The 26,280-nt window shown below is 39.5% G+C and overlaps 3 protein-coding genes across 3 annotated transcripts in view; all 3 read right to left on the bottom strand.

Annotated features, from left to right (window-relative positions):
• Positions 1-1,991: 1,991 nt before the first annotated feature.
• LOC146694246 (extracellular calcium-sensing receptor-like) lies at positions 1,992-6,049 on the bottom strand. Its single transcript, XM_085478733.1, has 11 exons — positions 5,784-6,049; positions 5,378-5,566; positions 5,125-5,242; positions 4,667-4,846; positions 4,386-4,574; positions 3,828-4,286; positions 3,453-3,662; positions 3,237-3,360; positions 2,901-3,094; positions 2,505-2,786; positions 1,992-2,414 (listed from the first exon to the last, which is right to left on the bottom strand). Exons 1-11 carry the CDS (start codon positions 6,047-6,049, stop codon positions 1,992-1,994), a joined length of 2,634 nt encoding a protein of 877 aa, XP_085334859.1.
• A 4,460-nt stretch (positions 6,050-10,509) lies between these two features.
• LOC146694247 (extracellular calcium-sensing receptor-like) lies at positions 10,510-14,508 on the bottom strand. The gene is made up of 11 exons (XM_085478734.1): positions 14,243-14,508; positions 13,871-14,109; positions 13,653-13,744; positions 13,364-13,543; positions 13,073-13,261; positions 12,468-12,950; positions 12,149-12,358; positions 11,915-12,038; positions 11,603-11,796; positions 11,243-11,524; positions 10,510-10,932 (listed from the first exon to the last, which is right to left on the bottom strand). The coding sequence occupies exons 1-11, from the start codon at positions 14,506-14,508 to the stop codon at positions 10,510-10,512; spliced, it is 2,682 nt and encodes an 893-aa protein (XP_085334860.1).
• A 3,498-nt stretch (positions 14,509-18,006) lies between these two features.
• The window catches only part of plch1 (phospholipase C, eta 1), a 55,007-nt gene continuing 46,733 nt past the window's right edge, over positions 18,007-26,280 (bottom strand). Inside the window, exons 17-23 of the mRNA XM_085430324.1 lie at positions 25,556-25,680; positions 25,260-25,344; positions 24,337-24,483; positions 23,846-23,925; positions 23,645-23,704; positions 22,758-23,148; positions 18,007-21,862 (exon numbers count right to left, since the gene is read on the bottom strand). Coding sequence (XP_085286450.1) covers positions 19,176-21,862; positions 22,758-23,148; positions 23,645-23,704; positions 23,846-23,925; positions 24,337-24,483; positions 25,260-25,344; positions 25,556-25,680 — 3,575 coding nt within the window. The 3' untranslated portion in view covers positions 18,007-19,175. The remainder of the gene's footprint in view (positions 21,863-22,757; positions 23,149-23,644; positions 23,705-23,845; positions 23,926-24,336; positions 24,484-25,259; positions 25,345-25,555; positions 25,681-26,280) is intronic.

The following is a 26,280-nucleotide window of genomic DNA, read 5'->3' on the forward strand; positions in this document are numbered from 1 at the left end:
TAATTTGAAGGTCAGTGTCTCGGGTTATTGTATTCTGTTTTACTTCTCTTAGTCTCCTCAGCTCCAATTTTCCCCAGCTGTGTCTCCTCCTGTTTCTCATTCCCTGATTGCAAAGTTTCAGTCTGTTAGAGAAGTGTTTCTTTCTCGATCCCTCAAGCACCACTGTGGGACTGTCTGCTGCATAGAACCAACTGGACGGCCTGTGTCTGTCAGACCCCAACACAAAGCCCCACCCCAGCTTTCAACTCTGCACTCAGGCTACATTCACACGTCCACGGGTATTTTTGATAACCGAGATTTACCGTTTGAGCTTTTAAAAAAATCCCGTCCACACTTGCAGTTTTGAAAAAATATCTTCGTCCACATGTAAACGCTAAAAACATAACGTTGGCCAATCAGAAGTCTAGAAGCCTGGGAGGTAGTGGTGAGCAGATCGATCCAAATATCGATTCTATCGATACCAAGTCGGCATCGGTATTGGATCAATACTAGCCCGGTGAGATCGATTCTTTAAGTTCCGCTGTTGTTTGCAATGCTGGGCTTTCGACAAAGATGAAACAGCCAGGTCACTGGACTCGATGCTCCTGTGTCAGCGCAGAGCTGACACAGGATGTTTGATTTGTTTGATTTGATTTATGTTGCGCTGTCACGTGATGTGACTTGACACTTTAGGGGGTTGTTAAGTTGTTTACATATTATATTTTATTATATTACATATTATATATTCACCAGCTATTTCTGTTGTTGATAATTTTATTGTAATTTTTGTATTCTAGTTTCTCAGCAGTACTTATTTGTTTTAATTTGTTTACTGGTTTGCGTCCACTTTAGTCAATTATTTATTTACTAGACAGAAATTTCATAAAACAGTATGGAACACTGAAATCCCATCTGTACTCTGATCGTATTAATCTTTTCTGTATAACAATTTACTTTTTAACTGCATACTGCAGTGCATACTGCAAACTGCACATCTCAATAGACTAAATGTCATGGTCCTGGGTCGTTGACCCAGCGTTTTGTGTTTTGTGATTATTTCCCTCTGTTCTAGTTATTCTGTGTCCTCCCCCCTTGTGTCCGGTTCGGGTTCTAGATTTCCTGTTTTGTTCTGAAAGTCTGTGTCTGTTGTCATTGTGTTCAGCTTGTGTCCTCCAGTCATCATGTGTATTCAGATCAGCTGTTCTTCCCTCCTGTGTGCGATTACCCGATTACCTTGTGTGTGTGTGTGTGTGTGTGTATATATAGTGGGTGTCGGTCTGTGTTCGTTGTCGGCTCGTCTGTGTTTCTTGGTATCCTGGTCTTTGGTCTGCGTCTCTCTGCTCCGCTCTCCGTTTTGTAAGATTTCAGGTTTGCTCTTTAGTTTCTCCCAGTTTAGGTTTGTCATTACTCATGCTTCATTGCCTGTTTTTGCCACTGCCACCGTGTAAATAAACTTCACTCGTATCATCAGTTTGCTGCATTTTGGGTCCTCCTTTTCCTCCACTCCACACGGCTCACTCCGCCAGCCGTGACACTAAAGGCATTTAAAATTCTTATTTTTCAACATTAATGAAACATTTGTACCACTACAAAGTAAAAACAACACAACATTGGACTTCTTTTATAATGGTGTTTTTATTTTATGAATGTGTTTGTTACCTAAGCAATTTTTGTAAAATAGGTGCAGTGCAGATTTTTTTCAAAAGAGTAAAATTTAAAAAAAGATAAGAAATTTGTCAATTTTTTTTCTTTGACAGCCTGACATATTTTGTCAATTCATGTCTGAGTGAATATTTCTGATTTCATATAGCTTAGTAAACACTGACAATAGCTAGCAGATAGTGATGCAAATGCAGCTCCGTCATAAAGTTTTAGGATATGTCACAATTTAATAAGACAATAAACCATCATATTTTTAAATGATATATGACCAGATAAATACAATGACTCTATTCCAGTTGTTAACATTTTTAAAAAGGTGAATTACAGTGGCAATGGTTACATTTGCTTTCCTATCTACCCATCAAATGTTTTTTAGTGTTTTTCTCAGGCCTCAAAAGAATGATGAAGCACTTTGGAGCAAATATGCAGAACAGCAAACCATAGCTAGAGGCAAGGATGGCAAAAATCTCAACAGCAACAGCATATTTTCCAGGAGAACTGACATAGGCAGGAACAAAAGCCACCCAAACAGCACAGAAAATCAGCATGCTGAAGGTGATCAGTTTGGCCTCGTTAAAGTTGTCTGGAAGTTTTCTGGCAAGAAAAGCCAAGAGGAAACTGGTGCAGCCCAGTAGTCCAATGTAGCCCAATACCAGAGAGAAACCCACCACAGAGCCAGTGGCACACTTCAGAGTAACTTTTAGCCCTGGGACATCCAGGTCAGATTTGGGAACAGGGGGGCTGATTGATAGCCAAATAATGCAGATGATAACCTTTATGGAGAAGCATTGTACAAAGTCAAGTTAATTTCTGTAATCACATTAACAGTAATAGTTTATGGTTTCAAAAAGTGCATGTCGCACCTGCACACAGGTGAAGAAGAAGACGCTTCCTCTCTGTTGGCCTGGACCAAACCACTTCATCAAGGCTTCAGCACCAGGCCGAGCTGAGCGAAATGCTGCCAGAACCACAATGGTCTTGACTTTGAGGCAGGAGATGCAAAGCACAAAGCTGATCCCGAAAGCGGCCTGCTGGAAACGACAAGACCAGTCTGATGGACGGCCAATGAACACGAGCGAGCACAGGAAGCAGAGCTTGATTGACACAAGGAGCAGAAAGCTCAACTCTGAATTGTTGGCCCGGACCTTAACATGAGAATAGGAATATCATTATAATCAGTTTCTGTGAATTCTTTCAAACGATTCCTATATGCTTAATGTTTTGGAAACTTTTTTCCCAAACATGTACAGCATTCTCACCATAGGTGTTTGACGATAGTGAAGGAATACCACAAACACAGCTGTTGTCACAGTGACACCAGAAACAGCTACTGCAGTCAGGGTAATTCCTAAGGTTTCATTGAAGGAAAGAAAATCCAGCTGGCGAGGAATGCAGGTTGTTCTTTTAGCATTAGACCAGAACTCAGATGGACATCGGTCACAGTGAGGGGAACCTGGGAGAAGAAAATACATACAGCAAAACGTAGATGTGCTGAAACTATTAAAGCCAGGATTATGGTATAATAAAAGATTGATGAATGAATATTGGAGTACTGAATAGATTAAATGCTTGTGAGGCTATTATATCTTCCTCACCAGTTTTATTGCTAATCTCCCCATCAGCACATGAAATACAGTCAAAACAGCAAACAGGTTGACCTTTTCTGGGTGCCATCCGTGTACCTGGGTGGCATCTTTCACTGCACACTGAAACAGGGACCTAAACAACAGAAAAAAAAGAAAAATCCTAATCTCATGTATACAACGTATTATGACCCACAAAATTTTTTTTAATTCTCCTATTTTAGCTACCTGATTGGATCCTGTGGTCCACTGAATCGCTGACTCATTAAGGTGGAGGTCAAACCCATCCACACGACCAATCAAAACAAATTTTGCTGGGCCCTCACCCGTGTTCTGCCAGTTGAGAAGGTCATACTTTGCATGGATGTCAGCACCTTGGAAATAAAGCTGTTCACCCTGTGGTGTGGTGAAGTTTATTTTGGCCACATGCTGCAAGACCTGGAAATGTTGAAACAGTTAATATTCAGTAACTATTCAGTGTTTTAGTACAAAGTACTAGTCTAATTTTAAGGGGAATTGTAAATTCTTAATGTCCCTACTGCAAATGTAGCTTTTGAAAAACGGTATACATGGAAATTTGGGAGTGAAAGCAATGTTGCTAACCTCTATGGGTTTAATATCTGTTGGAAAGGAGCAAGTGGAGTTTTCATTTTCAGAAATGCTGTCTGTGTATGGGCAGGAGAGTAAGCTGTGAAGGGCATGTGCTGCAACATAAACTGCAAGGTAGACATTATATGTCACTCTTAGCTTGGAGGTGTCAGTAAAGTGATTCTGCACTTCTTCCAGGGTTTCTGTACCACTGCAGGGTTTAGAAGCATATGAAGAGACAGATGTAAGACCAGGACTACATTTAAACTCCTTTTCCCAAAATTCTCTTAAGAACTCATCATGAGGACGATGAGATGGATTCAAACTTCTGATATAATTTCCAAATCCAGGTATAGTTAAACTTCGAATGGCCACACCAAAAACACCAGCTGCCACTTTGCTTGTAACTGGATTTTGGAGCAGATCTCCACTGGTGCTCCAAGCCTCACTGGCCAGAAACTGCCTGTTAGTAACCTAGTAAGCAAAAGGACAAAGTAAGAAAAAAATGAAAAAAATATTCTGTTACAAACCTCAGTTCTGTCTTGCATTATGAATTTTATTATAGTTTCTCACATTTAACTTGTCAAGCTGAAGGAATAATTCCAACACATCTGTATACCATGTGAAGATCAAAATCACCCTTGCAGCTGAGGCCTGAATTGTGAGTGCTGCTCGTCTGGCATCACGCACAATATTTTCCCTTTGAAGAGTCTCTACAAATGCCAGACACACCTCAGCTCCCTGAATCGCTTCCTCAAATATCTGAAATTTACATTAAAGCAGAGAACCTTTAGATTCGTGTCAAACAGTTGTGAAGATTTCTTGCAAAGATAAAATTGCAACAAATAAACCACCTTTAATGCAACATGCCCATAATCATTATCTGTTATCACTGCTCCAATCCAGGTCCAATTGAAATGTATGGCAAGTTGGGCAAAAGCCCTGGCTTGGTAAATATCACTGGCCATGGTCCTGAAGAAATTAGGATATTGATGTCTATCACTCAGACAGGGACAGCTAGCTGTATAACTAATCTGAAAAAAAAAGTCATACTCATAAATACATATACATATAAATATACTGAAATATATAGTACATTTAACACAGGGTTCTACTATATAGCTGTGTTGCTAGAGTCTTTGTAGTTTTGTTTTTTCAGCAAGATTAAAATAATGCATTACTTGTGTGCACTATGATCAGTCAGAGTAAGAGTAAGTAAGTTGTATCAAATTCATGTATAGATTTGTGGGGGGGACATATACATACAGACACATATATATGTATAGATAGATAGATAGATAGTACAACTCACTAAAGGTACAGAGAGAGGCTCCAGGATTTTGGCGACTGTCTGAGTTGTTGCAGATGAGGAGCAACCAATGATCAAAGGAATGGGCTTATCACCTGATGACAATGGAAAATACAGTGAGATAAAGTTATAGTTTAAAGAAAACTAATAATACTTAATTTACTGGTTTATTTTAATTGCTCATTTTTAAATGAGGGCCAAAATTCCAAAACTAGATTTATTACCTCTTTCTTGTCCATAACCAGACTGCAGGGCTCTTGTGTTACAGTTAGTGCTGTCTCCACCAACCAGCAACAGTGCTGCCTGCAAAGCCCACTGTGGGAGGCCACAGTTATCACGGATGTGGTAGCCCAGTTTTATACCTGGTAACAAGTTTGTACTATGATTTATTTCCTCCACTGCAAACACCATAGCATAGATGTACTGCAATGGAAGATTGTGCACCCTGGGCACCCAGGATAAAAGAAAAAAGCACAACAATTACTAGCTCATATTCATATATCATGACATTATTAACAAGAATGGAAAGAAAATAATTGACTGCATTTGGAATAGAAAAGACAGAAATAAAAATAATAGAGTTATCTTCTGTTTTTTCCTGTTTTTCCAAAATGCAGTGAAATTGTACAGTTATAAGAGTAAAAAAATGCATATAGATTTACCCAGTACAAGTATTGTTGTAGGGCTGCTGAGTGAAGTCATAGTTTATAGCTGGAGGATTGTAATGAAGATTAAAGAGCCCACCAATGATTACATCTCCATCTTCAAATAAACCCTGGTCTCCAGGTGTACCCCACCGAGAACAGGTCACCGTCTGAACTACCTGCACCCCCACCTGGAGCCCCAGCTGTCTGCCCACAAGCCCTACAAGGAGCAGGGATGGAGCAGTGCAGGACCAAAGAATGAAGATCCATTTGGCCCAGGACATGGACAGAGCTGTTCTGGATATTTCAAATATGCATATCATATTAAAACAACTTCTCAATGGTGTATCATACATTTATAAAATTTGCAAAATAAAAAATCTGTATTGCTAAGGTTTAACAGTTCCCAAAATGCCTAATTGTATTATATTTTTCTTTATAAAGTAAGAAAAATACTTGTTCCTGGATGTTTACCACTGAAGGAGAACATTTCAAGACAATATGACAACAAAGATAGTTTCCACTAAAAGCTGGCAAGATATCTGAACTGACATACCCGTCTCTTGCTCTGCAAAACAAAGATGTTGTTCTAGGTATTTATAAGAGCTGTAAGGCTGATATTTGAAGCAGTAAACAAGATGAGCAAAACATCACTGAGGGTGACTGGTGTGTGCTGCAGAAACTGGAGTATTTACCTGGAGGGCGGTGACTACATGGACCAATAGATTTTCCTTGGAAACATTTTGTTGACCAGGTTTAGAAGATTTAATTTGAACTCAATAACAATGGAAAAAAACCACACAGAATACACCCATTCAAATGGCTGTTTTTATAATAGAAATGTTTTGAAATAGAAATGGAGCTATTTCACTGTATTATTTAGGTTGAATGTTGACTCTAACTCAACATTTGGCATTAACCCGGGATGCCCAATGGTTTGCAGAGGCACCCCCACGTCTCCGGGGAATAACAAACAGCATGTTTGACCTGCTAAAATATCAAATTTGCACTAGGCCGCAAACCTGACAGACGTTAATAAATAACCAAGCAATAAGTTCAGGTCTTCCCCTACACCTGAAGCTGAGAGAGCCAGATCTGGTATCTAGTATTATGAAAGGAGGCCATAGTGTTGACACTTAATCGCTACCAGCTGACGGTGAGATTTGCAGCTACATCTGTCGCAAGACTGCTGGAGCTCTGGTGAGTTTTGCATCCATGAGTTCACACAACAGTGACAAAGACAGGGATGTCTATTCAGTGACTATTCCTGACTGTGTAAAGATGTGAACTGTTCACATAAATCTAGTCAGTTATGATTAGATAAGTTAACATGTGATTTGACTCCAAAATAGGAAACAGTAGTAATACAAAAATGCAATAAGCTGTACCACCAGGAGCAATAAAACATTGGTCATGCTCAGTGACAAGTATGTGTAAAAAAACATCCCCGTATTTACCCTGGCAGATCTATTGCGTTAAATTGGGTTTCGGCTGTTTTAAATTAAATTTCAATCAACATAAACAAGTGTGAACCACCAATGATTTGTCTTTTTTTTTTTTGACACTTTTATATCTACATGCAGGCAAGTGTGCAAACAGTGCAGGTTGTATCATAGCAGTGTGAGTTGTCAGTATGACTAGAAAAGTGTTATATAGTTGTCAGTCCATTTTATTCAGTTATATAGGTGCTTGTTCACATGTACCACACATATGATTATCATAATCCAAATGAGCTTGCACTTCTTATTTGAAAAGAATTATACAATGCAAAACAAAAAGGATTCACAAAGGAAAAACATTTGATGAAATTGTTTGAATCTGATCTATATTTGAAGCTTTCATCCTTTTCTTTTTTTTACTGACAGATTGCACCAGCAAACCATGTTTTGAGTGTTATTTCCCATGGAGTTAAGTCCTATTAAAAGGGTCATGGTACAGAGTGCCAAGGAAACTGTGAGGTAATTTTTATTGCATTGTGTTGTGTTTTATGGTTTTTCAGAAAACATGGCACATTATTCATATACAGGGTCATGAATAATCAGGGCCAATCTTATACTTCTTTGCCCTCAGACTGCTGATTTATTTGTCATTCCTAGGGTATTTAAAAGTAAAATGGTAAGCAGAGCCTTTAGGTTTCAGGCCCCTCTTTGAAGCCACCTCTAGGTTTTGCTTCAGGTAAACAGATACCCCCTGCACTTTTAAGATTAGGCTTAAAACTTTGCTTTATAATAGGTGTAGATCAGGTGACCCTTAATTCTCTTGTGCTGCAACAGGTCTATGATAGGGATTTCCTGTAATAAACATTTCTTCTTCAGTCAAGTCTTTTCATTCTCTCTGTTTATGCCTACTTTGCGCTTAATCATAATTATTATCTGGCTCTCTTCCTCTTGTCTTTTGTCCTGTCCCCCTCTCCTCACCCCCAGCTAGTAGTGGCAGATGGCTGCCCCTCCCTGAGCCTGGTTCTGCCAGAGGTTTCTTCCTGTTCAAAGGAGTTTTTTTTTTCTTCCCACTGTTGACAAATGGTTGTTCAAAAGGGTCATCTGATCATTGAGATTTTCTTCTTCTTTTTTTCTTATTGTAGCTTTTTCACCTCATAATATAAAGTGTCTTGAAACAGAAGTTGAGTAGAAGTAGAAATTAATTGAAAAAAATCATTTAGGACACTTTAACCTCCTAAGACCCGAACTCTTCCACGGCATGCATTTTTAATTTCTCTGTGATATTTGGGCTGATTGGGTCCTGATGAATGTAAAAACAAAGAATTATCAGATTTTTTTTTGCCTAATTTTTGTTTCTAACGAAAATGAGAGCCACATATGAGGATATTTGTTTAAAATTTTGATATAACAGTAACAGTATAATGTCCTCGTAAGTGGATATCGGGCACTTGTAGAGCAAAATTGAGTATTTTGGTCTAAATAACCCAAAATGTGATGTCAACATATGTGGACACCAGGTCCCAGGAGGTAAAAAAAATAGAATAGTTTGGCTGAAAATTTAGCCTTTCAAAGAGCATTTTGGTCACTCATATAGGAGTGATTTGAGATATTTATACATTAGTGGAAAAAGGAAGAGAAGCTCCAAACAATTTGTACTTCAGGTCACTATGACCCTTTCATTAAGTTGCCAGGGTTTACCACTGTTGGTAATCATCTACACTAAGGTGTAAACAGCCTGCAGTGTGTATAGGAATTTCACAATTAAAAAAAAGAAAATGGAACATGGCTTAAACATGGCAAGAAATGACATGACCTCTACTTCTATTTGGCCTCTGAATGATTAATGTAAATGGATGCAGTAACAATAGATTAAAATATTTGCTTATTTATTTGCTTATTTATTATTATTGTAAATGGACAAAGTGGTATTCAGAATTCCTTATTATTATTAAACAGACTTGTTTTCTTTTCTGTAAGTATAAAAGCATAGAGTAGTTTCATATAACACGTACAGGGTCATGGCAACAAATTCAAATGGAAATTACATCCAGCTTTTCAGCTTTACATGCAAATGAAAAATTGTTGATTGGGAAGGAACCTGTTCATGAAAAAGCCCCTTCAGATTGCCCCTGTCTCAGAAATGGCACTATAAAGAATCCACTCAGAGAGGAAATTATCTGAAAATAGCCTGCAGAGAGTGCCCTTACGCCAATATACATGAACGGCGTAGGCTCTCGTCTAAAACACCGCTGTGAATAGTTGTAGGGTGGTTGATGTACCAACCTCAAATCCTTTTTCTGTGCCACACATAAAACATACTGTCTATTCAAAATGGTTTACAGGAAGTGGCAGATATCAGTGACTGAAATACACAGTCTAAAGTGACATACGGTGGTGAGAGAGAGATGTGAGTAGAAACACAGTTAACCCCAAAATTACCTTTGAAAATAAAACATGGACTAACAGTGCAATCCATGAACTTTATTGTATTGTTATTGCAAATTGTATTTGGACTGAGACAAATTTCTTTGGGTCAAAGAAAAGACTGTTTGCAATGGCATAAGAGTGCTGTATGTACATTACTTTCAAAGCAGCCAGGGGAAGGAACAGAGTATCAATAAATGGTATGACACTACCATCTGCTGGCCATGACTTGGTACATGCAGTTTCAGCAAAATCTACATATCATCTTTAAAGTTATTTGTGTATGTGACATCTACCTATTTATCATGAACTTTGATTGTTGTATATATTTAGAATATATAAGATATTAATGTGATCTGCCTGACAGATTAGTCCTCTCTGTATGGAGTGTGTATCTTCCATTATCAAAGTCCAATGCCGTTTTATTTATTTACTACCAAATGATATCATAAGTCGCCTCAGCACATCTTTGAGTATTTGATATCTATAAGTGTTTTGGGTTGGCCTGTTGTCTTTAAACTGGTGTGTAATGGTTGTGATAAGTTGTCCTGAACTCTCAATTTATTATCAACAAAACATATCAGTAAGTTAGAAAAGCAATCACTAAATTTAAATCAGTTTATGTGGATGGCATAATGAAAAAAAAAAACTGGCCTAGAACAAACAAAGTGAAGCATTTTACTGGGTTTTGGTGCAGGTTGTAATCAAAACTCAGGGGAAAAAAACCCACTAAAAACATTGATATAGAACACATAATTGCATTATATTTGATTCTATCCTCTATTATTTACTAACAGTAGAACACAACTACTTTTTCTAATTCAATTCAGTTATTAATAAAAGACAAATGTAAAAAGAATTCTACACTCACATTTGAATAACTATCGAGCCATAAGATGTTTCTTTGTGTTCTTCTCAGGCCTCAAAAGAATAATGAAACATTTGGGGGCAAAAATGCAAAGCAGTAAACCATAGCTAGAGGCAAGTATTGCAAAAACTTCCACAGCAACAACATACTTCCCCGGAGAGCTAATGTAAGCAGGCACAAAGGACACCCAAACAGTGCAGAAAATCAGCATGCTGAAGGTGATCAGTTTGGCCTCATTGAAGTTGTCTGGAAGTTTACGAGCAAGAAACGCCAAGAGGAGGCAGGTACAGGCCAGCAGGCCAATGTAGCCTAGGACGAGGGAGAAGCCTACGACAGACTCCATGGTGCACTCCAAGGTGACCTTTGACCCTTGAAAACCAAAATCACTTTGAGGCCTGGGGGGACTGAGAGAGAGCCATATAACGCAGATGATAACCTGTATGGAGAACAAACAAACCTCAAAGTTATTATTATTTAAAAAATTATTATTATAATGAAGCATGGGATTTCCAGTGAAATTTTACTGTAAAAATCATGCCCAAAAGTAATATTTAAATGTTCTTACTCCACTGTTGTTGCCCACATTTTTTAATTTACCTCATTTGTACATTAATGTACTTTATTTGTACATTAATTTACTTTATTTGTAGATGAGACAGCTAATGAAAAAGATTGTGATCTACTATAGAGAAAGGACACTATTGGCAAACATTCTCATTATGTCATCAATACAGGAATATGTGCACCTGTATACAGGTAAAGAAGCAGACACTTCCTCTCTGTTGGCCTGGGCCAAACCACTTCATTAAAGTTTCAGCACCAGGCCGAGCTGAGCGAAAAACAGCCAGAACCACAATGGTTTTTACCAGGAGGCAAGAAACACAAAGCACAAAGCTGATCCCAAATGCAGCCTGCTGGAACCGGCAGGACCAGACTGACGGGCGGCCAATGAACACAAGCGAGCACAGGAAGCAGAGCTTGAGTGACAGAAGAAGGAGGAAGCTCAGCTCTGAATTGTTGGCTCGTACCTGGATATGAGAAAAAATAAATATGAAACAATGAATCAATACTTTAAACTCTATTTCACATTTTGTCAAAGACCTCACCATAGGTGTTTGACGGTAGAATAGAAACACGACAAAGACAGTGGTTGTCACACTGACACCAGACACAGCTGCTGTTGTGAGAGTAATGCCCAAAGTTTCATTAAAAGAAAGAAAGTCCAGCTGGCGAGGGATGCAGGCAATTCTTTCAACATTAGACCAGAACTCAGACGGACACTGCTCACACTGAAGTGAATCTGGTAAAGAAGTGAGGAAAAGCAGATTGAAAATAGGAAAATAAAAAGTGCAGATGAACTTAAAGTAGACAAGGGTCAAGGAAAACACTACCCCAGAACTCTGCTTACATTTCCTTACCAGTTTTATTGCTAATCTCCCCTTCGGCACATGGGATACAGTCAAAACAGCAGACAGGTTCCCCTTTCCTATCTGCCATCCGTGTACCTGGGCGACAGCTTTCACTGCACACTGAATCAGGCACCTAAATAAAAACCACAAGACACATGGCATAATCTTATAAAAATTGACAAGAACACTACTTTCTGCAGCAAATTAATCAGTAACCTTTAGGCAGTTTGTTAATCTGACTACCTGATTTGATCCTGTGCTCCACTGAATAGCTGACTCATTAAGGTGGAGGTCAAAACCATCTACATGACCGACCACAACAAGTTTTAGCGTCCCCTTGGGTGTGTTCTGCCAGTTCACAAGGTCATACTTTGCTGGGGGGTCACCTCCTTGGAAATAAAACACTTCTCCTTGTGGTGTTGTGAGATTCACTGTGTTTAAGTGTTGCAATAGCTGAAAGTACAGTATTGAGAATATAAAGTGCTTTATAGTATTCAACTTATTGAAATCTTAAAGTCCAGCACTTGTGTTTAATAGCTCACACAGTGATAATTATGATCACCTCTACAGTTCTGATGTGTTTTGGAGAGGAACAAGAAGAGATGTTGTTTTGAGGAGGGATTTTTCCACTGGGGCAGGAGAGTAGGCTGTGAAGGGCGTGGGCTGCAGCATAAACAGCAAGGTAGACATTATACACCACTCTTAGCTGGGTGATGTCGCTAAAGAAATGCTGCACTTCATTTATGGACTCTGTCCCACTGCAGGGTGGTATAGAAGCTTTTTTCACATGGGATGAGGTAGAAGTATTGTGTGAGGCATTCACAATACTGCATCCAAACTCCTTTTCCCAAAATTCTCTCAGAAATTCATCATCAGGACGATGAGATGGGCTCAACTTTTTTAGATAATTTTCAAATCCAGGTATTGTTGAACTCCGAATGGCAACACCAACAACTCCACTTGCAACCTTAGAGATTGTAATATCTTGAAGAAGATCGTCACTGGTACTCCAGGCCTCACTGGCCAGAAACTGTCTGCCAGTCACCTAAGGAAATATCAAAATAAAGAAAGTTTGCAATAAAACCAGCAGTGCTTTTATTTTTCAGAACACAAGTTTGTGTTTACTGATGAACTCCTATGCTACTAGTGTCAATATATTTTACTCACATTTCTCTTGGCAAGTTCCACAAATATTTTCTGTACATCTGTATACCAGCAAAAGATCAGAATCACAGTTGCAGTTGAAGACTGGATCGTAAGCGCCACCCGTCTGGCATCACTCACAATAGTTTCTCTGTGAACAGTCTCAATGAATTCTAAACACACCCTTTTCCCCTTAATCTCTTCCTGAAATACCTGAAATATGGAGGTATAAGCAACCACTATGTTATCTTTTATTATATAAGACGGACACAAAGATTTATTCAGCAATTTACAGCATAATAGGAAAACATGCACCTGTATTGCCTTTTGACCATAATCATTGTTCGCAAGCACAGCTCCAATCCAAGTCCAGTTGAGGCGTATGGCCATTTGTGCCATGGTCCGAGCTTGGTAGATATCACTGGGGATTGTTCTGAAGAAGTTAGGAAAGTTGGACCTGTCACTAAGACAGGGGCAGCTAGCCAAGTAGCTGATCTGTGAGCCACACAAATATCCGTTTTTTACAACTTACAAAATATATTAGCTCTTCAAAGATGACTATACAATATTATCATCAGTCATTGTTCCCATTATAAAAACTTACAACTGGTACAGAGAGAGGCCCTAGGATCCTAGAGAGTATCACTCCTGTTGTAGATGCGTGACCTCCAATGAGTAAAGGAACAGGCTGAACACCTGATGATTGGATAAATAAATAAATAAATAAATAAAAGCAGCATCTTTACACAGTCATAGGATCATATTATTTGTTGTTTGACATGAACTTTTCAAATTTTAACTTCATGAAATTTGAAATCAAACCTGCTGTCTCTCCGGGTTGTTCATAAGCTTCAGAATAAAGTGTAGAGGCTGTTAAATTGCAGCTGTGTCTGTCTCCTCCAACCAGTGAGAGAGCACTTTGCAGAGCCCATGGGTATCGGCCGCAGCTATCAAGTATATGATAACCTAGTTTTATTCCTGGTAGCAGAGCGCTGTTTTGATTTATTTCCTCCACGGCAAATGCCATAGCATACATATATTTTAGTGCTTGTAAATCTAAACTGTGACCACAGGAGGAAAAAAATCATAGTGAATTAAACAACCTGTGAAAGGCAAGGTTACAGGATATGATTTTATAATATGAAATAATACATATTGCAGCAAACAAACAAAAATGTTTTGAGTAAGTTTTACCCGCTACAAGGTTCATAATGTGGCAGTCTGGTGTAGTCCTGTTCTACAGCTGAAGGTATGTAATGCAAACTAAAGAGTCCGCCGATAATCACATCTCCATCCTGAAAGACACCCCTGTCGCTTGGCGCACCCAACTGGGAGCACACCGTCACCTGCACCCCCTGCAGTCCCACTGGTTTACCCATTATGCTGACAAGCAGCAGGGAGAGGGCTGAGGAGAGCCACTTAGTGGGTTGCAAGGGGAGCCAAAATGTGGAAGCAGCCATTCTGTATATGGCACACATGAATGTCAGAAAATTCATGAATCGTAATTACAGTAAATCTAGTAAATGTATAACACAATTCACCCCAAAACAGCTTCATCAAACCTGTAAAATAAGTCAAATACACTTTTACTAAATAAAACATTTAATTAAATCCTATAGAGCTTCATATGAGTTCTTCAAGAAGAAAGGGCATTTTAAACAAAAACATGATTTCACCTGGTTACAAAGTCCAAACTATCTCGACCAACACATATCTGCCTCCCTCTCTGCACATGTGAGGTGTTGATGTGGGTATTTATAACAGGTGGGAAGCATTTTGAAAGGAAGTAAAACTGATGACTCAAGCAGCAGATAAAATAAAATGACTCCTCTCCAGAGTAATAGTGGAAAAACACTTGAATGCTAACAAATAATTAGCATGCATGCAGTTGGCAGTGGTGGGTGTGTGTATGAGAGTACAGTATGGTTCCTGTACCCTGTATCCTGTACCCCCGGGGGGAGTATTTTATATAAAATGAGGTAATTGTGAAGTGTTGGTGTAGTGAATGAGCACAACAAATGCTTACATTAATTCAATAGATTAAAAAAAAAAAGAAATAAGGCGCTCTGACTGCACACAGAGGCACTTGTGGAAGCCCAATTTTTTCAAGATTGCTACTATTACTACAATTACTATTAAAATACTATTCCCCTGCTATTTGTAGGTTCAAAACAATATTTTAGAAATGCTCTATCATTTGCTCTATCTATCAATAAGTCGGACTCGTTCCTGGTGGGTGATGGGCTTCGCCAGGGCTGCCCTTTGTCTCCGGTTCTGTTCATAATTTTTATGGACAGGATTTCTAGGCGCAGCCAAGTGGCGGAGGGCTTTCGCTTTGGTGGCCTCAGAATCTCATCTCTGATTTTTGCGGATGATGTGGTTCTGTTGGCTTCATCGGGTGGGGGCCTCCAGCTCGCACTGGAACGGTTCGCAGCCGAGTGTGAAGCAGCGGGAATGAGGATCAGCACCTCCAAATCTGAGGCCATGGTTCTCAGCCGGAAAAGGGTGGAGTGCCCACTCCGGGTCGGGGATGAGTTCCTGCCCCAAGTGGAGGAGTTCAAGTATCTCGGGGTCTTGTTCGCGAGTGATGGGAGAAGGGAGCCGGAGATCGACAGACGGATTGGGGCTGCAGCTGCAGTAATGCGGACGCTGCACCGGTCCGTTGTGGTGAAGAGGGAGCTGAGTGTAAAAGCGAAGCTCTCAATTTACCGGTCGATCTACGTCCCTACCCTCACCTATGGCCACGAGCTGTGGGTAGTGACCGAAAGAATGAGATCGCGGATACAAGCGGCAGAAATGAGCTTCCTCCGAAGGGTGGCTGGCCTCTCCCTTAGAGATAGGGTGAGAAGTTCGGCCATCTGGGAGGGGCTCAGAGTAGAGCCGCTGCTGCTCCACATCGAAAGGAGCCAGCTGAGGTGGTTCGGGCATCTGACAAGGATGCCCCCTGGGTGCCTCCTGGGTGAGGTGTTCCAGGCATGTCCCACCGGGAGGAGGCCCCAGGGCAGACCCTGGGCTCTCGGCTGGCCTGGGAACGCCTTGGTGTTCCCCCGGATAAGCTGGAGGAGGTGGCTGGGGAGAGGGAGGTCTGGGCCTCTTTGCTTAGGCTGCTGCCCCCGCGAACCAGCCTCGGATAAAGCGGATGAGGATGGATGGATGGATGGATGAATGCTCTATCATTTTTGCTTACAGGAATAGAAATGTATTTAGTGTACAAGACTTGTTCTACATCACATCTGATCTAATTAATTTTATCTTTTTTATCTGCAGTATCAGATGGCTCAAAAATAGTAGTGTTTGCAGAATACAAAATACTATAATAATACAATAATAATAATAATAATAATAATAATAATAATAATAATAATAATAATAATAATAATAATAATAAGAGCTCTTAAATACAAGGAATGAACATCTGCAAATTCTTGTGAAAACCTTTTTTCTCTGAAAGATTTCCAGTTATTTCTGGAATTCCAGTGCTACACCTTAACTTGTTTAATTGTTTTTTTTAATGTGTTCTAAAATTCTCAACATTACATTTATATAGATGATTCGAACTCAAGTGAAATTACAGTAAAGTGTAAAATAAGATGGGTGAATATTTTTTTATATAATCTGTGGTCATTGTAGCGCAGGAGTTAGCCCAAAAAATATCTAGAAAACTATTTATCCTTCTTTGGATCGAGTTCCCAGCTGCCCTTCAAATCTTTCTTCCGGTGATTTTTCTAATTGAGTCTTGATTCTTTTTACTTTTTCTTTACTGTTTGATGTTTGTAGCTGGCAAAACCAGTTACTGATCAGAAGTCTGTAGACTATGTACATATACACTCACCAGCCACTTTCTTAGGTATGGCTGTTCAACTACTTGCTAATAAAAATATCCAACTAGCCAATCACATCTGAAGTTCAAAAAGTGATTTAAGAAACTTGCCATGGTTGTTAGCATTGGACAGGATGGTGTGAGTATTTCAGAAACTGCTGATCTACTAGAATCTGCACACAGTCATCTCTAGGGTTTACAAAGAATGATCTGAAAAAGATAAACGATCCAGCAAGCAGCAGTTCCTTTGGGAAAAATGTAATTACAATATGTAAATAATGTTGTTCTGATGACTCGATTTCAGCTGCAGGAATAACAACTTGGCATAAATGACATGAAAGCATGGCTTCATTGTGCCTTCTGTCAGGTGTTCAGGCTGCTGCTGGTGGTTTAATGGTGTGGAGAATATTGTCCTAGCACACCTTTGGTCCCTTAGCACCAACTAAGCATCATTTAAACGCCACAGTTTACCTTTTATTGCTAACCATGTCCATCCTTTTATGACAGTGTATCCATCCTCTGAGGCTGTCCAACTTGGTGCTAGCAAGGTGTACCTAAAAAGTAGATTGTGTGTATTATGCTGACATAAGAAAAATAACAACATCTCATAGCCTTTCTAAAATCCATTAAATTAGCTTTATAATTAAGGCAATTTTCACTGTCTCTTGCTTTTAGGTGGCTTGTAAGTTTAATATTTAATTTGGAAAGCAAAGCTTACAGCCACTGTTATAGATGTTGTGATGTTTGGTATTGTGTGGATGAACTAAGGCGACTGAGATACTGAGCATTAGGGTAGAAAAGCAAAGTCTTGGCTCAGATCTTGTCTTAATGAGCCTAAAGTTGAATAAATCAAACAAAAAAACCATTCAAACTATGTAGCTGTATGCCTCTTTTCTCTCATATTTCCCTGAACGTTTGTACTGTGGGAGTTGTGTATCCAGAGCAACAGGTGTATCATTTGTCAGCTGTATTACACTTTCTATTACACTATTACATTTCATGAGCAATTACATCCCGTTACGTTTTAGGTGGCATATGGGGAAAGAAGAGGCTGTTTATGTCTTACAATGAATCGATTTTGAGCTTCAGCCGCATTCTTGATTGATTATCTGTTACTACACAGAAAAAAAACATGTCATTTGCTGATACCAAATATCTCATAATTTTATTGCATTGATAAGAAAATGCTCATAGTTCTTCAGTGAGCAGCCATACAAAGAAAAAAGATGGTGCAACACTGAAACAAAAAAGAAAAAACCCACCAAAACTGCAGTCTTACTACGCTCCTCTCCTCTGCTTGGCCCAGTGTAGTTGTCACTCTGCCTTTTCAGTCCATTACGTATACAAAATAAAAATGAACAGAACTAAAAGATCATTTTTGCAGTCTGTATCAAAGCAATTATAAAAATAAAAACCTTTAAACTCATTTTTTTTCTTAATTTGCAATCACATTTTCAAATTCTACAAATCAAAAAGAGCAACAAGTCCAAGCAAAGAAGTCTATGTACTGTATTGCACCCAATACAAACCAGCCTATGCCCTCTGTTGTATCCAATACAACTGTTTGTTCTGTGCAAATAAGGTTGGTCAATGCAACACCTATTGTATAAACTGGTGCATAGTCATGCTTGACATGTTCACAAGTAACATGCACAAACATAAATGTACAGTTAGAACTGATTCTCAACTAAAACTCATCTGAGATGAAAAATCATGTCAGGAATATTTACACACAACACAAATAAAGAAATACCACCGGAAAGAGAAGGAAGACTTACATTTGATATGAAGATGAAATCCATCAATTCAAACTAGCTGTTTGATACTACTACACATTCAAATGATACACAGAAAGACATTCCCTCTCTGCTTAACAGCCAATACTTCTTTTTTTTTTTTGCTTCATAGTCAGTGTACATATTTTGGACAGTACATCACTGGGACAAAGATAACAAGTATCTGTACAATCAGTCTAGGAAGCCGTTTGGAGGGACCCAAAGTTCCCAAGTACATTTACACATTAAGCATAATACAGACAATATATAGCCGACTAGAAAGACCATTCACTATTGAAATAGTGGACATTTCATACAGGCAATTCATGCTGTCAGATCCAACCATGGATTATATGAGATGCTTTACTTTTATCTTTTCTAAAAACAGCCCAGAATAAACATTTATTCAACTTGGGGTTAACAAACATGAGAACAAGCAAGTGCTTATTTCATTGATCCCCAGACTTTTGGTATAACAGAAGTTAATCAAGAATCACTGGCAGATTCTTAATTTCATTTAAAGTTATCAGAATTAGAGTCTGAGCAGAAAGTAGACCTCGGGCTCAGACACTGAGTGGCTTGTGTTTGCAGGTGGAAGAGAGTCATCAGTATAGTATCGATCTCCATAATGGTCACCATTTCCGTAACGTAACGATGTGCAAGCTCCTTCGGGAAGTCCCCTGTCTTCCAGCTGACCAAGATAACCTGCTATGTAAGAACCAGTAGAGTGTCTGTTCGTTGGAGGATTCTGTGAGGCTGGTTTATTCCTTAATACCACCCCACCAATGCCACCAGTGCTATTGATGACCACCCCTGAGCGAGGTTTTAGAGCTTCTTGCTGTCTTTCGCGAGCCCGGCTATTGATGTGACGTACACGGCTTTGACTACGGGAGGATAGGCGACGTGTTAGGGGTGGAGGGGAATCATCTATATCCCTGGACACAACAGGAGCTAAACTTGGTGCCTGTGGCTGTGACAGTGGGGATTTTTCTTGCAACTGAGGAGACTGGGGCCTATCGATGTCACTGTCATCCCCCTCCAAACTGACCAGCTTACGTAGCTGTTCGGTAAGAGGATCACAAGACTGTGACTGGAAAGTTACTCCCTCTATGGTGCCCGACTTCTTTTGCTTCCTCATATGGGGCGTGATGAAACTGCGACTAATAATGTGGTATTTGCTCTGAAAGTTGCATGATATGTCTTCAGAGGTTAAGTCTCCCAGGGATTTGGATTTGCATGGGTTGGGGGCTGTGGAGTCTATAGTATCAGACTGAGAAAGAGGTGATAAAGGCTTTAAACTAGACTGTCGTGTAGTTCTGGTTTCAGCCTGTGGCTGGTGCCTATAATTAATCTGAGAAACCTCGTGGTTCCATGACTGCTGTTGGTCAAATGATTGTGTTTGACTTTGGTTGTGTAGCTGACTGTTCTGTGGCGCCTTAGAGGACATAATGCAGTCATAGTCCAGATGGCTGTATACTGCTTCACAGTCTGAAGAGGGGGAATAAAGGCCTCTGTCTCTACAGCTGTTTACAGATGTAGCAGATTGATCATGGAGGCTTTCTGAAGAGGAAATACCATTTTGGTAACATCCTGCTTGCTCCCTCTCCAGCTGTTCATACCCCAGCTTGTCTTGATGAGACATGTTTAGGATACGATTCCCACTGTAGCTCCTCTGCTGGTAGGAAGTGCTGAAGTCTCTGGTGTAGTTAAGGGCCTCGGAATTTCTCTGAGGTATGGGGTAGCTGTTTTGACGCAGTGGACTGGGTTTAGAGGGTCTAGAGTTAAAAAGTCTATAGTGGAGGGAAGTCTGGGAGCTGTCATGATGTTCATCGTGACTGAACTGCTGATAAGAAGGTTGATTCATGAGGGAATGATGTTGTGAAAATGCAACGTGAGAGGAACGTGATGAGTACTGCTGTTGGGAATCATAATATGAAGAAGGCTGTTTTTGTAGGAAGCAGCTGGGAGTGGACTCATGGTTTTCATATATAGCCTGGCGTTTGATAGGACTCATAAGCCCAAACTCACAATGTCTTGGGGAAGTCAGCATCGTCTCCAGTGGATCCTCATCAACATTTAACTCCACTTCTGTAAAAACTTTTCCAGATGAATCGCAGGGAATCTGGAAACTGTGACCGTTTACAGAAGAGCCTATGTACCTTTTAGAAGTATTTTGTTCTGTTTCATTCATTGGTCCTGGGGGATCAGTCACCTCTTCATACACCCTCTCCTCTATCTCATCATCTCTTTTTCTTTCCACACAATCCCAGCCTATATTATGACTGTTCCTCAGTCCCTGAACCACCTTTGCTGGAGATGACCCCAAACTGCTTGAGGGTGTGCTCTTTAAAGTGTCTGCCTGAACATGGACTGTCTGTTTCTTCAGGTTGTACACTGATACTGGCGACAAAACCTCCTCATCTAGAATGGTATAGACCTCCTCAAGCTCAGTGGTTTCTGGGCTGGAGATGGGGGCTGGTGCACGTTGGATACTTTTGTGAGGTGAACAGATTTCCTGATTTACATTATTTGCTTTTTGAACTGCCTTCTGGGGACTTGTGGGATTTTTCTTGTAGGGGGAATCTGCGCTGGTTTTCAGAGGAGATCTGAACTCTTCTAGTGTTTTAGGGGTAGTAGGCCTCAAGTTTGAATGATGGGATGGGATCATATCATGAGATGTGAAACTGTTTTGGTCAACAGTGCTTTCAAATTGACCAATAAGAGCTGAAACAGAGCCACATGTGTCTTCCTCATTGCTTAAGGATACAGCATCAATAATTCTGGAAATTGTGCTGTCATGCATAGAGCTGGGGCTCTTTAAATCACAGTACCTGTTGACAGGGGGAAGGGGGGCCACAGATGAGGGGACAGGGGAGGAGGATGAAGACACTGAAGGTGCAACTGTGAATGTTGTGCTGCTTAATGATGTTTCTGGTTTATCCAGTTGCATTTGGCTATTCATTGCAGGCAGTACAAGAGAGTTTTTCTCTGTTCTTGTGGAGATGATCTTGGATTTGTTGACTTCTGGTTGGTAATTCGCATAGTCTTCTTCCTTCCTCACTTCTCCAACACCAACAACCAGATAAGAAGTCTCTGACTGGTGAAATTCTTTGTTTCTGTATGTCTTAGAGGGAGAAGGGGTGTTTGATTCTGTGGCAAGTGATGATTCGATGAGTAGGTCAACAGATGAAGACCTTGGCCTGTCAAAAAGGCAGGATCCTGTGGACACAGATAAATGAAATACGGGATTAATAAAGAGATGCTTATATACAATAACTGATTTTGAATACCAAGCAGACCAACACTGACAACAAATAACAATCCAGCCAAAACAAGGCAACAGCAAAACACAGACAAATGGATCACCAAGTACAACTGTGAAAGGAGAAGATGGTGGAGGTTTTAAATAAAGAAAGAATCCATGTTTGCAAAGATCAGATCAGGACGGAGATGGTCAAATGGGATAACATGGCACAGTAATATATTTCTCAGGCCACTTTCCAACAAAATACACTGGGTGGACGCAATACTGGTATGTTTTTGAACGATGCAACCTTCAGACAATAGGTATTTTAGATTACCTGTAGGCATATCCTAGTCAGTTCTCTACTATAAGGAAACACACAAATGAAGATGGGACAGAAAAGGCATGTTAAGGTATTATGAAGAATAGGCTGTAGTCTGTCAGTTCACATGGTTACTGTACATGAGTTTTGTAGCATGAAGTAAAGCAAGGGAGAGAAATCAGAAAATATTTTACATTTATTATTCTGCAAAGCAAATCAAGGCAACTCCATGTAACATTCAAAAAAATATAACAGTTTAAAAATATGCTGTAGTTTAAAAACAAGGCATTAAAAAATTAAATGTTTCACATTTTGACTCTGTTGTTTTTGCCACAGATTGCTGTGGCCTGATATGTGTTAGTGTCCGATATTAGATCATGAATCTTACAAATATATTTAATTCAGTTAAATTTTAATTAAATAGTGCCAAGTCACAAAAACAGTCATATGATGGTATTTAAACTAGAATGGTTCAATTTTCTCAGTAATTTATATAATTTCTGTATTTATTTCCATCTTTGACTGCAGGATGAATGGAAAATACCCACCAATAATAGTGTCTGCACCTATGTCATGCTGTTCTTTGTCTGGGGAGCAGATGGAAAGCTGCCCTTGCAGAAGTCTGTCTAAGGGCATGGAGATCGGCCTGTGAATAAGTGGGGCTCGAGGCTGGAGACGTCTCTCCATCCCTCCTTCCTTCCCAGACACACCCTCTCCTCCTGCAGCAGCTGCACCTGTGCCATTCTTATGGTCTGATATTGAAGCCACTGACTCTGACAGCATCATCTTTGTCTTCTTCCGTCCCTTTGCCGGGGCACTTGCCGTGCGTCGCAGGAGGTGATCACTGATGGAGCGTTTTCGAGGACCACTGGAATTTGTATCAACGGAGGACTTGGAAGAACGGTTAAAGAAACCTCGGATACCTCGTAGCTGATTACTCTGAGGACAAGAGCCAAACAAGAAGAAAAATGTATAAGTAATGCCTGATCAACCAGTGTGTCGATCTAAAATAATCTAAATTCATTACAACATTTCAGTTTGAAGTTAAAATGTTGATGTGGAATTTTATATAAACGATGAGAGGTTTTGCATGTACTGGATATGACCAGTTAACAACTACCTGCTTTCATGAACATTGTCTATAGATGGCACCCTTACTCCTTAGTCACCACAGCAAACAAAATGCAAAAAGCTGTTGTTTGGTTGTGCACACATGCTGACATTAAAAATAATTACATGTACTCTCATAATAAGACAACAACAGGTAAAAAAAAAAAAAAAATCTGAATGAAAGCTTAATTTGTAAGTAAACTGCATGACTCAGTCAATTGAAATGTCACACACAAAAAGTCACTGAAGATAAGCCAGACTGCACATTTGCATCATGCATTGCTTTTTCATGCAGCAGCACACAGACCCTAGTAAACGGGTATACCTTATTAGATCCTAGAAAGTGCATTATGGTAAAGCTGGGGTTCAGCACTAGAGGGCTCCACTAGAAAGACAAAGTATTGAGCATAGCTTAAATGGACTGGTGTGTTGAGAAAAAAGCAATTTTCTGTTTACCTGTTAAAAAAATGTGTCACTTGATGAAAAAGGCTAACAAGGGGATTCCCCAGGCATATAGGGCACTTACCTTCCCATAGACATCATGCACTGACACGTGCACAAAAATGGAAGCTTCAGTTAGCCCTTCCAAGTAAACGTGTCTGTAACCTGTGGTTAGAGATGAAGAGAGAAAGCATGTGAGCTAAACAGTGTGTTTAACACAGATAACAGATGTTATCAAATGATGCAGGGTGATCTTCAGGATTTCAAAAGAAATTCAAATGGATCCAAATTTAGAAAAGAAAAGAAAAGGAAAGGAAAGATAAAAAAGAAAAGAAAAGAGTAAAAAGATAACCTGACAAATAACTTTTTTTTCACTATATAGTTACATGAAATCATGGTTTACCTAATACAACCAGGAGATGATATATCCCTTAGCAATAGCACCATCTAATCCACAAAGGGAAAATTATCCTAGTACTATATTGATTCTAGCCATAAGTAACAACCTTGTCCTCACTTATGTTTATGTCATTCATGCACAGTAAGTACAATATGTAAAACAGAGTCTTCACAAACCAGGCATCAGGCTGGTGAAAGCAACAGTCCGTTGACCAATAAAGTCCCTTCCAATCGGGTCATGGTCCCAGACAAGGAAACGCACCAATGCCACCTCAGCCATGTGAAGTGTAAAGGTCAGAGTCTCCTCCCATACTGGGTTAAAACCTGAAGAAAGAACATATATATATACATATATACATATATACATATATACGTGTATATATATATATGTGTGTGTGTGTGTGTGTGTGTGTGTGTGTGTGTGTGTGTGTGTGTGTGTGTGTGTGTGTGTGTATATATATATACAGTAAGCTTAATTTAATTATTATTATCCATTTCATTAGTATGCCGTTAAAGCACACACCCACACACTGCAAGACTTCCGTCGATAAAAGGTAGGATCTCACACTGATCATATAATACTGTTGAGCTCCCGGGCTTCATAACCTTTCCCAGAGGAGGCATTCTCCCTGCCCCTGCAGAGTGCTCTCATCTGTGGAGTCACGTTTGGGGTGACACCCGAAGATCACGCCTTTTTGCTTCCATTGTTTCATTAATTAATTAATCTGATTTTTTATCCAGGCTGTGCTTCACAGCCCAGAGTAAAATGCAATATCTGTGGCATTGTTTCATTGGTTTGCTCTGTTTTTTACAACAATGCCATTACCAGAATATGATAGAGGTGAAAAGACCTGTGACTTTATCTGCTTTTTTTGCATGCCATACTTGCATTTTATTCTATAGTATGAACACTGTAAAACACAAAATATAAGCAAACAAAACTCACACATACACAAATATTCCACATTCATCCTTTTTACACAAAAGCATGTAAAAAAGTTATGAGAAAATATTATATTACATAATTTATACTTGTTGTATATAGTTCAGGTTAGGTCAGTGTAGAAATGTGCAATTTTTGGTCTGTGTGTGTGTCTAACCATTATCATCAACAACTCGGGTCTGTTCCTTGCAGCAGTCAACTGGCAAACCGATTATTTCCACTTCAACAAAAGGATCAATAATCTGATGGAGGAGAAAAAGCAATGAAATGAATTGTATTTCATTTTATGACCCTGGCTATATTAAGAAAGAGAGCAACTGGAAGATCTAAACAGTCAAATAATTGTCCAAATGTGTGCAATAGCGTGTAAGAACAAGAGAGAGACAGAGAGGGAGAGAAGAGATGACAGATGGAGAATGTGGAAACAGAGGATGTGTTTTGGTATGTTTTTACCTCTCCACGGTCCCCCAGCATGGAATCTGGCGGTTTGGGCAACTGCTGTCCGCTAATGATCTTGAGAATGAGCTGCTTCTTGGGATAAGCTGGAAGGGGATCATCACAGAATGGGTTGAAGGTGCCTAGAGGGAATAACAGACAGCAGCGCACCAACTTTGATTAATTCCAGCAGTAAATACAAAAAAAACATCCATGACTTGCTTTCATGCTGCACACATTTAGTAAACCGTAAAGAAATTGTACAGACTAGAACTGCAAACTACATCTGAAGCAAGCCTGCTAAAAAATTCATCAGTGCCTCTCTCGTGTCATGCAGCTAACTCCCAGTTGGATAGATAATTATAAAGCAAACAACGCTGTACTGTAAAATGAAATCTCTCTAATGAACTGAGGTGGGTGAAGAGAAGGATATCTCAAACTTACAGCATGTTAAAAACACAGCAGAGTTCCCAAACATTATGCTGAATTATGTAACATGATCAGAAAGTTCTTCCTCTGATTGCTCTAGCAAAACATGCACTGAAACTATAATTTTAGTTAATATCTCTTACAGTTAAATTCTTATTATGCTTTCTTCAATGAACACTGACTTAACATGTTCCAGCATGTTTCCATTCCAACTATAATGTACAATGTAATGTATAATGTACTATAATCCTGGGACTTGGAGACACAAGAAAAACAAATAGGTACTGATTTAATTATCAGTTAATGCTATTCAC

This window comes from Copadichromis virginalis, linkage group LG14 (genome assembly GCF_057382275.1).
Source record: "Copadichromis virginalis isolate Kocher_CV1m ecotype Utaka linkage group LG14, C_Virginalis_male_GT1.1, whole genome shotgun sequence".
Classification (NCBI taxonomy): Eukaryota; Metazoa; Chordata; class Actinopteri; order Cichliformes; family Cichlidae; genus Copadichromis; species Copadichromis virginalis.

What these genes read in the sequence shown, in the direction of transcription:
- LOC146694246 (XM_085478733.1), bottom strand. Translation starts at nt 6,049, where the DNA reads ATGTCCTGGGCCAAATGGATCTTCATTCTTTGGTCCTGCACTGCTCCA. An exon ending in AGCCTCTCTCTGTACCTTTA is followed by an intron (nt 4,847 to 5,124) that starts GTGAGTTGTACT and finishes TTTTTTTTTCAG; the next exon opens with ATTAGTTATACAGCTAGCTG. An exon ending in GGAGATTAGCAATAAAACTG is followed by an intron (nt 3,095 to 3,236) that starts GTGAGGAAGATA and finishes TTCTTCTCCCAG; the next exon opens with GTTCCCCTCACTGTGACCGA.
- LOC146694247 (XM_085478734.1), bottom strand. Translation starts at nt 14,508, where the DNA reads ATGGCTGCTTCCACATTTTGGCTCCCCTTGCAACCCACTAAGTGGCTC. An exon ending in TGGAACTTGCCAAGAGAAAT is followed by an intron (nt 12,951 to 13,072) that starts GTGAGTAAAATA and finishes ATATTTCCTTAG; the next exon opens with GTGACTGGCAGACAGTTTCT. An exon ending in AACACATCAGAACTGTAGAG is followed by an intron (nt 12,359 to 12,467) that starts GTGATCATAATT and finishes CTGTACTTTCAG; the next exon opens with CTATTGCAACACTTAAACAC.